Genomic DNA, 12,838 nt, shown 5'->3' with positions numbered 1-12,838 from the left:
CGCACAAGTCTTGCAGCAAGGGGAGTATTTGGGTAGCCCTGAGCCAGACTCTAGAACTCCAAATTGTTGATGCATGCTTGGAGTTGCAGGGCTGAATTGTAAAGATGCTCTGGTCCCGTTAACAGACACCAGGGTTTTCTCCGAGGGCACCATGAATTGGGATGAGAGTAGAGATAAGAAGCCAATAACACCATTGCTTGTTGCCTTGCAGGCAGTTTGAGAGGACCCCTCCTATCATGGGGATTATCATTGATCACTTTGTGGACCGTCCCTATCCCAGCTCTTCGCCCATGCATCCCTGCAATTACAGGTGAGGAAAAGCCAATTTGAAGTCATGGGCCATGGCAAAGGCATCAATTATGCCCCAACAGAGAGCCTTTTCCACTATTTGCTGGCTGAATGGGAAGGGATACTGGAGTGTTAGTGTCAGTCATATTGACATGGTTGAGCATATGTGGAAGGGTGCATTTTTATCCTCATATCCAGAAGACTGACTGCAGTGAGCCCCAGCACTTTCCCAAATGCCTTACAGACACACCTGGATACAGAGGGTGTTTAACCCTGGCTGTCTTTAGGAATTTGAAAGCGTAACAGTTAATCCTGCTGTAGAGCTGCGTGTCCAGAAGCATGTGTCTCCAGGTTTTTCAGCTGGGAAAAGACCAGAGTTTAATTTCTCTTTGTAGATGAGAGGTTTGTCTTCTCTAAAATGCACGTGAGGGCACGCAGGTTGGGACCAGTCGTATTGTGTGACAGTGGTTGTCTAAACACCAAAGCCCCTAGCATTAGATGGTATAACAAAACCTTTAGTGAAAAAAAAAAAACCCACAGAGGGAAGTGTTCTATTTGGGGGTAGGAGAGGAACACCTAGAGAAAATTACAGTTTTCATGCCTTGTTTTCCTCAGTTCTGCCAAGTAGGTGAGAGCCCTTCATAATTCTCCTTTCAACTCCACCCAAATACTCTCAGTCTCCCTGCAGTGTTTGTCCCAGTGTGTTTTACTATTTGCTTGTTTTAAGGAATATTACCAGTCAGAAAGCCTTTCTTTGTTTTTTGCTGCTTTAGAGCTGGTGAGGACAATGGTGCAGTGTACCCCTCGATAGAAGATTCACAAGAAGTGTGTACCACATCTTTTTCCACTTCTCCTCCATCTCAGGTAAGAGAAACCATGCTCTTTTTACTCCTGGGTAGAACAATCACAGTTAGGGTAGCGTGCATTCTCCTACACCAACTACTGTGCGAACAAGCAGCCTCCTGCTGCTGGTTCACGTGTAACGTGTGGCTTATTTGTATCGTTACGCTCTGAGTAAATCCTAGTTAGGTAATAATTTCAACAAAACATTAGGGAACTAGAATGGCTTAGTTACTGATAGAGATTAAAAGAACCTACTCCTCTAGCTGGGCTGAGATGTGCTTTGAGAGGATAGCAATGTACTTAACATTCCCGTACTGATCCTTCAGGAAGAGGAATTCAAGAGATCGATGCTAGGCAGCAGCATACCAAGAAAATGCTTATAGCATAGTCATACTTTCTGCACTGCAGAACAGAAAAACAGGAAAAAAGACAAAACCTGTTTTTGTTGGACCATCTAAAACTAGTTGGAGCAGCGGGAATATGTTACCAGCAAACAAATTGGGTCACAGTACTGAACGAGGGACTTAATACTCTGTATTTCCACCTACCCATGCAGATTTCCTTTAAGTTTCAATTTTAAAATAAATAGGTAATGGTTCCCTCCTGAATATCAAAACCCCAGAAACTCTAATTCCTCCTTCTGTTACTGTCCTTACATATGTGACTCCACATTTCTGTATTTTGAAGACTTGGCCAGAGTTGCAGTTGTCCTATAGCTTTAAATATTCAGGAATGTGTTGTGGGCCAGCCAAGCAGATGGCTCTACTGATCTTTAAAGACAATCTAAAGACTCTAAATCTCTTTTGCTGACAATGTGAAACATAGAACAAAGTATAATTGGAATGCTGAAAGAATTTGCTATGTGTCTTTCCACTCCTTCTGAGGAATTAGTAGGACCAGTTTAGCAGAATGTATTCTACTGTACAAATGAGCTAGAAATGAGCTTTTCTTAGGAAGCATTTTTGTGCCAAGTGGATTTTGGGTGACGGGGTGTCAGGTTGAACTAATTAGCCAGTGCTCACGGTAAGTCCGATGGAAGAAAGCTTTTCCTACTCTGCAATACGCAGCTCAGGAGATGAGTTTGTGCCCGAGTTGTGTCCTGCCTTTTCACAGAACGGGTTAAACGCAGAAGGTTTCATAAAGGACATTTCTACTGGCTGGCTAGTGCCAGTGTCACTTAACTAGTAATAGCGTGTGTGAATACACTGAAGTTGACATTTCCCCAGGGGACATGAAGGTTTGCAGTCACTGAGGGGAAAGCTTTATGAAACCAGGTGAACCTTGAGGATTCACATGAAGGATGAGCCTCCGTTCTTGCTTTGCCCGTGGCTCGTAGCTGCCACATGCCGCGCACTTACTTAGAAAGCAACTGCCAGTCTCCATTACCACAGTTAGGCTGTCTCTGACCACCACCATGGTGGTCTCTGAAGTGAATTAGAAGGGGGGAAAAAATGTGAGTTTCTTTCTCCAGCTTTCTCTATACAACTTAATGTGCAGGAAAATACCGGGAAATGTGTGGTTTTGTAGGCAAATTGTCCAAATCTCTGCCTGCCTTGCCAGCAGAAGTAAGGCCCAACCTGCATGATACAAGGGAAATAGGTGTTACCTTCTCCTTGGGAGCTTATACAGCGCGTCTCTGCGTGTCATGGAGTAGCCCAGAATTCAGAAGAAAGTCTGGCTACAGGTGATAGCTAGGAGTGAAGCTTTCCTAAAACTGAAAAATGTTGGTAGGAAAACGACTGGGAGAAGGTGTGGGACTGAATCAGGTTTGGGTGGCCCTTTTTGCATTAGTTCCCTCTGTGATAACAGTGCTTACTCCTGGAACATCACTCCCATTGACAGAGCTCACTCTTCACATCAGTGTGTTGGAATTGCACCTTAGTTTGGGTTCGGCCTTATTCTAAAGGTGCAGTGCAGACCTGCCAAGATATGATCCCTCAGAAAGCTGGAAGAGTAGGAGCATGTATGGATGGAGAGAATTGAAATACATGTAATGTGTATATTCAAAAAAAAAAAAAATTATTCTTGGCTTTTTCTGGCATCCGCTTGCCTTCTCCATGCTAATTGGTGGGTACCAATTCTAATTAGCTGTGGAACAGAGTCTCTGGCAGTTGCTTTCTGTCAGTGTTCACTGGAGTCTAAAATACTACCTGTGTTGAGTGGTTCACTGAGATTGGGAAACAGCCAATTCTTTACAAAATTAATGTGCTTCTGGCAATACTGAGACTTCCGCTCTGTGTGCAGGTGTGGCTGCTGCAGCCAAAACCTCTTTACTAGCATTCAGTTCATCCAACTCTTTATAGTTCTTCTCTGAAGTCCTTCTCTCTCTCTCTCTTTCTCTCTCACTCTTTTTTCCTTGTTTCCTCTGTGTGTCTGTGTCTGTGCACAGTGTGTTTTTACTGTCACAAAGGCACATTTTCAGACCCCTCCTCCTGTGGTGACGGACACCTTGAAGGTCCCAGTGATGGGACTGGCCTTTTCACATCAAGTGAGTTGTCAATAGAATATGCTATATTCATGGCCAGATAATAGTTCTGGCGTGACAGAACGAACACAGGGAAGTACAAATTTGACAATGTGGAATGTTTGTTGTGCATAGTAAAGGCTGGTGAACCCCAAATGGGCCAGGAACATTAAAGAAACAGGCTGCTTAAGTGCCTTTGCAGGTCTCCCAGAGACAGGACAAACACCCCCAAATATACAGCTGTTAGTGAAAGGGAGTAGTAAGGCACAGTGCCCAGTGTTTTCTCTTAACAGCCAGTGTCCCTAGAACCTGCGTAGTCAGCTTAACTAGTCTCATGTAAGTAAAAGGGCTGTTGACCATTCAGGCCCCCGTGAGCGATGTCAGCCTTGGCGCTGCTGGAGCGTCACACACAGAGCTCTGGAAGAAGGGTTCTGCTTGAGGTCATGCAAACTGAAACAGGAGAAGTTTTATTTAATCTGACCAGCTAGATTTCTGCCTGGGGTGTGTAAGGACCTTCTCCTGGGTTTCACTACTTGCAGCACTTCATTCCTAAAGCAATCTCATGAGGGTTAGCTTCCCAGTGCTCTTTACCTAGCACATTAATAGGACTCGGTATTCTTTGGCTGAAGCCTTGAAGATAAGCTCGTTTAATGTGCAGTGGGAATGGGTTCAGACACATGGGTAATGCACTTGCTTTGGGGAAAAATACTAAATATTAGCCATGATATTTCAGGCTTTTTCCAGTATGTGAAACAGGCCTGAAGAGCAGAGCTTCCCTGTGACTGGATGTCAGTCGTAGCTTGCATGGCCTCCTCCTCTGTATGTAGGAAATGGGTCTTGTTTTCTCGTCAAGGCCCAGACTTAGTCCCCTGTAATAACAACAACCTTTTAGAGTAAGAACCTTTCTTGTGGATTCCAATGAAAATCTAGCATCCTTCTGCCAGCCTGAAATGCTGTGCTGTGTTGTGCCTCTGACTTTTCCTGTTCCTTCTTCAGTGACTGACGATTATTCAGACCGTGGGACATTCCCCTTCCTCTCTCCTCTCCCTTTGCCCTTCTTGTGTTTCTTCTCTTCTTCCTTAGCTTTCCAGCTCTCGTCTTTCCTATCAGCCTGCTGCCCTGGGAGTTGGATCAGCTGACATGGGGTATCCTGTCCTCTTTGCTGGTGGCTTGAATGCTGCACACCCTCACCAGGTACTTGTAGAGGGTAGAACAAGCGTGGCTGGTATTGCAACCATTTGTGGCACTTGTACATCTGAGAGAGGCCTTGAAACTAGTGCATGCATTGGAGTCCTGTCTCTCAGGAATGAGAAGAATGTAAGGTAAATAGAGAGGAAGCAAACTTGCACAGAAGCTGGAAATTGGCTCCTTGGCATCCCTGACTTTATTGGGGTAAGGTTCATGTGGAAAAACCGTGCCAAGAGAGCAGGCACCAGACCTGTTTGCCTGCACCAGCGTGTCACCAATTCCAAACTGGCTGTCTTACAGAGCTGCTGCCCCTGTAGCTGTCCAAGCCCAGTGCTGTAGCCTAGGCATAGGATATGCTGACAGTCCATACAGGCATATTTGCACCTGTTCATCAGACAAAATAAGCAAAGTAGACAGAAGTCTCTGACTGTGATGTTGCGGCTACACCAGAGTGTTGCTGGCACAGTGATGGTAGAATGGAATAGACTCTTTCAGTTGGAAGGGACCTACAGCGATCATCCAGTCAACTGCCCGAGCAATTCCAGGCTGACCAAAAGCTAAAGCAGGTTGTTATGGGCATTGTCCAAATGCCTCTTGAACACTGAGAGGTTTGGGGCATCCACCAGCTTTTTAGGAAACCTGTTCCAGAGTTTGACCACCCTCTCGGTAAAGAAGTGCTTCATGGTGTCCAGTCTGAACCTCCCCTGGCACAGCTTTGAACCGTTCCCACACGTCCTGTCACTGGAACCCAGGGAGAAGAGATCAGCACCTCCCTCTCCACCTCCCCTCCTCAAGAAGCCATAGAGAGCGATGAGGTCGTAGCAGGAGGATATGATTTCTGCCCCACCCACACACCCCCCCTTGAAGCAGAGGGCCAGAGCGCTCCGCAGTGTGAAACAGGTCTGAAGCAGAGAGGAGTAGAGTAGAAAGGGAATAAAAGAAGAGTCTGTGTGGTGGTGATCATCTCTCAGTCTCACGGGGGCTAGAGCCCAGTCATATACCAAAAACCCCACAACCTAGTGCCAATATGACAGAATCTGTATTTCACTGTGGTGTGGGCCTGAGTTTGAGATCTCTAACTTCACCGTTCCTCTCCATCCCAGTTGATTGGTCCAGGCAAAGAGGGGGGAGTTCCCCCACTTCCTAGCCAGCCAACACATGGCACTCAAGCTGACCAAGAGAGGATGTGCACCCCATTGGATGGAGTTCACTACTCAGCAGCTACTCCTTCTAGTAGGTAGGTTGGTTTTAGATAATCCATCACTTGTGTTAGCCCATTTATAATCCTGTTAAGATAAAACTTCTTCTTTTCCCCTATTTATCTATTGCTTGTAGCCTAACTACTGTCTTCCCATCCCCAAAACCAACTAGCAGCTTTCTCTGATGGGGCTTTTTCAGCCTTTCTCCTAACAACAGTCTCGCCCATGTTCTTGCACCTCCTGGTCACTGTAACATCCTTGCAACTCCTGTTATGTCAGCTTTAACTTTATTCTCAGCTTTATCGTCTTCTTTTTTTAATCTCTTTACTATTTTTGCTGATTGTCAGCCAACAAGATGAAGTTCACAAGCGAGGCTTAAACTCTCCAGAGACTTAATGTGAATTGTTACCCAAACCAGCTGTAGTTACCGCAAATAGGTTCACTGTTTTATGGAGAAACTTCGGGTACAAAGTTACTTAAAAGGAAACAATGCAACCTCAAACTGCCCTAAATCGCCTGCCTCTCAGCTAATTAAACACTTCTCTTTTTTGGTCATGGTATTTGGTTTTTTGTGAAGTCTCTCTTGGGGTCACATAGTTCTGACTCAAGCAGAGATTTTGCTACGAGGAAGCGAAGATCATAGTTGCACTAGCACTTTCCTGGGTGTGCTGTCTAAATAGTCCCCTTGCCAGAAGACTCTGCCATTTTTTTGTTTGTTTTAAAGTTCTAAATACCTGTGGTAGGAAAAAAAAAACCCCAAACCTAGGTCATAGAAATAACTAATAGTCATGCAGTGAATGAATCACATTGGCAGCGGCTGTTGTGATGTGTTAGACTGCTGCCTTTGTCACCTGAGTGACAGGTACAACTCCTGTTCTTGCCCTCGCCTCCTGATGGATCTGTGACTGCTGTGTTACTGATAGCGACGAACAGGAATTTCTGAGCACATTCTGAAGTTCAAAGTCTCCAAAAAGAAAAGCCTATTTCAGTTGGCAGCAACTTTTCATTCACCTACATAGTTTTCGTCCAGCTTTAAATGAGAATCTGATTCCGCAAGTGTCCCGCTCCCCTTTTGTGCTCACGACTGAGGAGGAAGGTGTGCTACAAGGACAGAGATTTCTGTTGTCCTTCCAAGACTAGGACTAAATCCAGAAAAATGAAGGAGTCTTGTAAATCATGTGATTTGGCTGTATTGTTTGTGCCATGAGTCACTAATTAGTCGATTTGCCTCCCCCAGCGAGGACACAGAAACCGTATCAAACAGCAGTGAAGGGAAGTGTGGCTCCCCGCATGACCTTTTGGAGACCATCTTTATCCGGAAGGTGGGAGCTTTTGTCAACAAACCCATTAACCAGGTAACTAGCAGTAGATCGTCTCAGAGGGCACCGTAATACCCTGCTGTTCTGACACAGAGGAGCCAAAAAGCACCCCAGTGCCAGGGCAACCCCAGAGACAGAGTGCATATTCCTGCCTGCTGCATTACCCTACAAGGTCTTGTCTTGTCATAGCCTTGTTTTTCATAAAATCCTTTTGGGATGTGACAGCCATTGAATTTTGCCCCACTTTGCCAACACCCTGTTAGGGTATGGAAGACTCGATACTCCACTTGGGTCTCCCCGTGATCTACCGCAGGTTCATAAACTGGGGAGGCTAGTAGCAAGCCTCCCTTCCTTGAAGGGACGTGGAGTAGACCAGCTCATCACCAGTAAGGAAGCATTTAAGCTCAGCTAGGGCACCTTAGAGATCTGCAGGTCCTAGGGCTGCTCTCCTAGGCCTTTTGGATGGATGAAGGAGAATTGTTGGAATTTGTAGCAGTTTGTTAATCCTTGCCTACATTATACAAGATGTATATAAGCAATCCCACCTGAGGGTACGTATCTGCATTAGGTCAGCTGAGTACCATCTATTTTATGGCTTTTAGATGAGGTTGTCAGCCTCCTGCCTAACTGCTGACATGATCTTGGGCGATTTTTAGCAGGCCTGACAAAGTTTCAACACTGTGCTGGGTAAGCAGAGCATCTTAGTGAAATTCTGTTTGCTGAATCTCCTCAGGTGACCATGGCCAACTTAGACATTCCTTTTGCCATGTTTGCTCCCAAGAATGTTGAGCTGGAAGATAACGACCCCATGGTAAGCCTCTTCCAGAGGTATAATATGTGCTTTCTCAGCATCCCTTACGCAACATCCATGCTATTCCCTACCTTGAATACACTTTGTTTTTTGAGCAAAGAACTAGTTATTCAGATTTCTTTGGTTTCAAGAAACCTCCGGTGTTGAGGCTGGGGCTCTCTAGACATGCAAATAACAGTATGTGTTTGTTGCCCAGCCTCCTAACTGCCCCCCACGCCATCAGAACAGACAGACAGGCGCGATCGTAAGGTCAGTACTCACCGTCTTTGATTTCTTGGGCAGGTCAATCCTCCTGACTCCCCAGAAACCGAATCTCCTCTACAAGGCAGCTTACACTCGGAGGGCTCCAGCGGCAGCAGCACAGGGAACACCCATGATGACTTTGTAATGATTGACTTTGTAAGTGCCCTCGTCGTCCTCTCGCATCACACCTGCGTCTTAGATGGGCTTCAGGTGCTGGTACAGCTGCAAATGAGTAGTTTTAACTGGGGGTGGAAAAGACCTCTGGTTCATAGATCCAAACTAGATCTCGATAATCCCCAAACCGCAAAGACGCTGATATTCAGAACTAACAGCTACAAATTAAATACTTTCTGTTCCCTACCAAAACCTGGGCTTGGTGTCCTCTCTCTAATGCCTAAAGGAGCCAGATTTCAAGGAAATGATCTCTTCCAAGCGGTCAGGCAAGCACAGGTCTTGGGTGGTTTTTGGTTATTTGATCTGCGTTGCTGCAGCAACAGTTGTAATGCCAAGATGTTTACTGGTAGCAGGTAATTACTTTACCCAAGGTTATGGCAAAAAGGAGGCCAGTGTCTCTGAATGTGAATTGACAGCAGTATCGTTGATTCTAGAAACCAGCATTTTCAAAAGATGACATTCTTCCAATGGACCTGGGGACGTTTTACCGTGAGTTTCAGAACCCCCCTCAACTCAGCAGCCTCTCCATTGACATTGGAGCACAGTCCATGGCAGAGGATTTGGTATGGAACCCTGAAATTTGTGTCTGTGGGGAATCGTATGTACTTTGTCATGCTCTCCCTGTTCCTAGGTTGAAAATAGTTGTCCCTTCGTAGAGTCACAGAATGGTTTGGGTTGGAAGGGACCTTTAAAGCCCATCTAGTTCCAACCCCCCTGCCATGGGCAGGGACACCTTCCACTAGACCAGGTTGCTCAAAGCGTCATCCAGCCTGGCCTTGAACACTGCCAGGGAGGGGGCATCTACCCCCTCTCTGAGCAACCCATTACGGTGTTTCACCACCCTCATTGTAAAAAATACTTTCCTTACATCTAGTCTGAATCTACGCTCTTTTGGTTTAAAGCCTCTTATACTGCAGCAGGCCCTACCAAAAAGTTTCTCCCTATCTTTCTTCTAAGCCCTCCTCCAGGTACTGGAAGGTGCTATAAGGTCTCCCTGGAGCCTTCTCTTCTCCAGGCTGAACAAGCCCAGCTCTCTCAGCCTGTCCCCATAGCAGAGGGGCTCCAGCCGTTGGAGCATCTCTGTGGCCTCCTCTGGAGCCACCTCAACAGGCCCATGTCCTTCCTGCGCTTGTCAGAAGGGACATCCTGCCCAAAGGGGGTCCCTCACTAATCTGTTCCAGACAAATGCAGATTTGCTTGGGGCACACCTGAGCCTCTGAAACTGGTGTGTTTATCTTCAAGCTGAAAGCTGCTGCCACATGTTTACTGTGCCTGTCACTGAAACACCCAAACCTGATCCTACCTCAGGCAAACCAGGCCTGGTATTGCAGCCTGAGCAGAGGTACGATCCTGGTGTGGCTGGTCAAAGTCCTGTCTGGGCAAGTGCTGCAGTGGGCTCCCAGGTGTTGTAACATGCTGTGGGGAAAAGGGAATACCAGAGGGTAAGAGCTGCAGGTGACTTGGTGAAGGCGGTGACAAGAGCAGATCATTGTGCTGCAGCCAGGTGCCCCAGTGCACTGCTCTTCCTGCAGCACACACACCCCATGGGCAGAGAGCCCCTCTCAGGGTCACTTACTGAGTGCTGCCAGAGGACTCCTGACGCGGGAAGGGGAGCCCAGAGCCGCAGAGAGGGGTTGCATGACTCAAACAGAATTTTTACTGTAGAGTATGTGTTTAAAGCTTCCTTTTATCTGCTGTGAATGAGCCCTGATCTGCACCTTTCTTTACCCTTCCAGGACTCGTTACCAGAGAAGCTGGCAGTCCACGAGAAAAATGTCAAAGAGTTTGATGCCTTTGTAGAAACCTTGCAGTGAAGCTGTTTTCCAGCTTCGCTGCAGCAGTTCTTCCTCCTCAAGGCATCCTGGAGAATGACGTCGGTGAACCTCTATCGCCCGTGCTCTGCCTTCTGTCTGACTGACTCGTTCCTTCCATCAAGTGAGCTTTCTGATTGCTCTCTCCAGCAGCAGAATTGGCTCATCTGCTGGTTTTTCTCAGCTGCACCACCGCATAGTCCAGGACCGCTTTTCCTGCTCACAGCCAGTTTTCAGTTTAAGACATCAATAGGAACACAGGAAGTCAAACTCCAGTGTATGAAACTTGTTTTCTCCTCAGTCTCTGTTCCGTGTGGAGGGGCTTTGTGAAAAGTTGCCACATGCTTCCTCCAAAGATCCTATGGTGTAAGTTCCCTAGGTGTAGCTTCTTGCTATCGGACTTTTTCCTACAGTCTCTGATCCTGTTAGAGCATAGAAAGCTTTTGCTCGTTTCCAGGGGCTGTGAGTTCAGCAGATTCAGCAGTTTCAGCCCAGGACATCCATTCTGCAGAACGGGGCATTTTATCCTGACTTCAGCACGCGTGCCTGGAACCCAGAGAGAGACGTCAGCTTTGGGACCTGTTCAGCAGTTTCAGCCCAGGACATCCATTCTGCAGAACGGGGCATTTTATCCTGACTTCAGCACCCAGAGAACCCAGAGAGAGACGTCAGCTCTGGGACCTGTGGTAACACGAGTTACCTTTTGTTTTCCTGCTTCTGAGGAACTGGGTCCCCGCACTGTTGTTTTGTGCGAGGCCTTCCGTTAACAATGGCTGAGAAGCAGGAAGGAAACTACGGAAGAGCTTCCCACGTTTCCTTCCCGAGTGCACCGACGCTGGGCCACGCCGCGTTTACCCGCGTTGGCTGTTGGCCAGCCTGCGCGTAGCAGCTGTGATGATGCTGAATTCATAGTCTCTGCTTCTGACCTGTAACTGTAAATACTAGGAATCCTATTTCTTTAGGGTTATGTAACTAGGAGTCCGAGTCCAAGATTCTTTCCTCTAACCCTTGCAAACCTTCTTGCTTTATGGTTAATAGATGATCTTAAGAATCAAGAAATATTTATTGCTTTTAAAGAAACCCTATATTTAAAAGATGTTCTGTTTCCCTGTAGTAGTGGGTCATTCTGCCCTGGATCACTGCAGACAGCAAGCGTGCCCTGGAACCCTGGCCAGTGAGCCTGGTCTCTCTTGGCGGGAAAACATCCACGATATTTATTTTCTAAGACAGACTTGATTATTCTAATATAAAACTCCGTTTTGGAGGGACTATGTGTCCGTTACATCCAGCCAGGGCCCACTGACGGAAGGAAACGCCTCAGTGGAGTGGCATGGCAGGGACGTGGTAAAAAGCTGTTTTCTGATGGGCGTGGGCGGATGTGCCGGGTTCTTCGGCTGTTCAGAAGGCAGCTTCTTTAAAGAAGCACATTGGTGGGGGAGCTTATGGTATTTTTTTAATCAGCTGGCTTTTGATGAGCTGAAACTTTATTTTTGTAATGATGTGGCTGACAGCGGGGTGACTGGCTGGCAGTGCTTTGTGGCTGACTTGGCTGTTGCATGGCTTCTGCCTGACGTAAGGATGGGGAAGTGACACTGAACAGAAACTTAGATGAGGCAGGACTTCTTGTGGTTCTCTCTCTCTCCTCCCACATGTAACTGGGGTGAGCGAGACCCCTCACTGTCCTAAACCCTCTCTTTTCTGCCCTTTCTTTCTCCAGAAGTGAGGCTGTGTTGCTCAGTACTGAGGAACCATCTTGATTTCCTTGGAGGGGCTGAGTAACCAGCCTTCTAGTTAGCGCCACGTGGCAGCTTCTTCAGCTTAGCTGCGCCCTTAATGGGAAGGGGTTGCTGGCGGCGGATGGAGGAACCCACCTCCTCTCCAGAACGCTAGTTCTGTGCTGCTGCTAGAGCAAGGAACCAAGACCAGAACAGACCTTGCCGTACGGGCAGAGCGACATAGCGCTTTGAACTTCACCAGCTTGGTTGTTGGGTGACGAGTTGGGCGGGAGGCCACGTGAGCTCGGAAGCTCTAGGTCAGAGCTTTATTGAAGGCAGGCTACTCACCAGAACCTTCTTGGCTTACTCAGCCAATTCAGCTCCTCGGCAGCCTCACACAGAAGTTGCTGGATCCTTTCAAAGTCAGATGCACGACAACCGTAAAGAGCTCACAGGAGGGCTCGGGTTACACGGGCCTTACCAAGTACTTGATCCGCAGAGCCAGAGCCACCTTGGTTTATAGGTCACAGAAGGGTGGAAGCAACACAAGGCGTTGACGGATCAGCTGGCTGTCACCTCTGCTCACCAAGTAGGTCTCTGCCACCGTGTAGGAAGCAGCTCACAGGCAGGTGGTGGCTGTCACCTTTCCCTTACCCTACAGGCTGTGTTTGGGAAGGTGATACCATCCAGTCTGCAAAGCGACAGCCAGGGGTGAAGGGCGGGTTCACATGGTATTCACGGAGAAGAATAGATTAGGTTGAACGTCGTGTCGGTGTGAGGTGC

The 12,838-nt window shown here is 47.3% G+C and overlaps 1 protein-coding gene across 3 annotated transcripts in view; it reads left to right on the top strand.

Annotated features, from left to right (window-relative positions):
* The window catches only part of ATG13 (autophagy related 13), a 15,474-nt gene extending 4,682 nt beyond the window's left edge, over positions 1-10,792 (top strand). The window contains exons 8-17 of one of the 3 annotated variants that reach the window (XM_010153535.1): positions 212-310; positions 1,062-1,152; positions 3,521-3,619; positions 4,679-4,789; positions 5,887-6,020; positions 7,220-7,337; positions 8,035-8,112; positions 8,395-8,511; positions 8,964-9,092; positions 10,266-10,792. In XM_010153535.1, coding sequence (XP_010151837.1) covers positions 212-310; positions 1,062-1,152; positions 3,521-3,619; positions 4,679-4,789; positions 5,887-6,020; positions 7,220-7,337; positions 8,035-8,112; positions 8,395-8,511; positions 8,964-9,092; positions 10,266-10,343 — 1,054 coding nt within the window. In that variant the 3' untranslated portion in view covers positions 10,344-10,792. The remainder of the gene's footprint in view (positions 1-211; positions 311-1,061; positions 1,153-3,520; positions 3,620-4,678; positions 4,790-5,886; positions 6,021-7,219; positions 7,338-8,034; positions 8,113-8,394; positions 8,512-8,963; positions 9,093-10,265) is intronic. The other 2 variants (XM_010153536.1, XM_010153537.1) reach the window with 2 other exon arrangements.
* The last annotated feature ends 2,046 nt before the right edge of the window (positions 10,793-12,838 follow it).

This window comes from Eurypyga helias, unplaced genomic scaffold (genome assembly GCF_000690775.1).
Source record: "Eurypyga helias isolate BGI_N326 unplaced genomic scaffold, ASM69077v1 scaffold13696, whole genome shotgun sequence".
Taxonomy (NCBI): Eukaryota; Metazoa; Chordata; class Aves; order Eurypygiformes; family Eurypygidae; genus Eurypyga; species Eurypyga helias.
The sequence above is the reverse complement of the archived record's forward strand: the minus strand, read 5'-3'. Positions and strand labels throughout refer to the sequence as shown.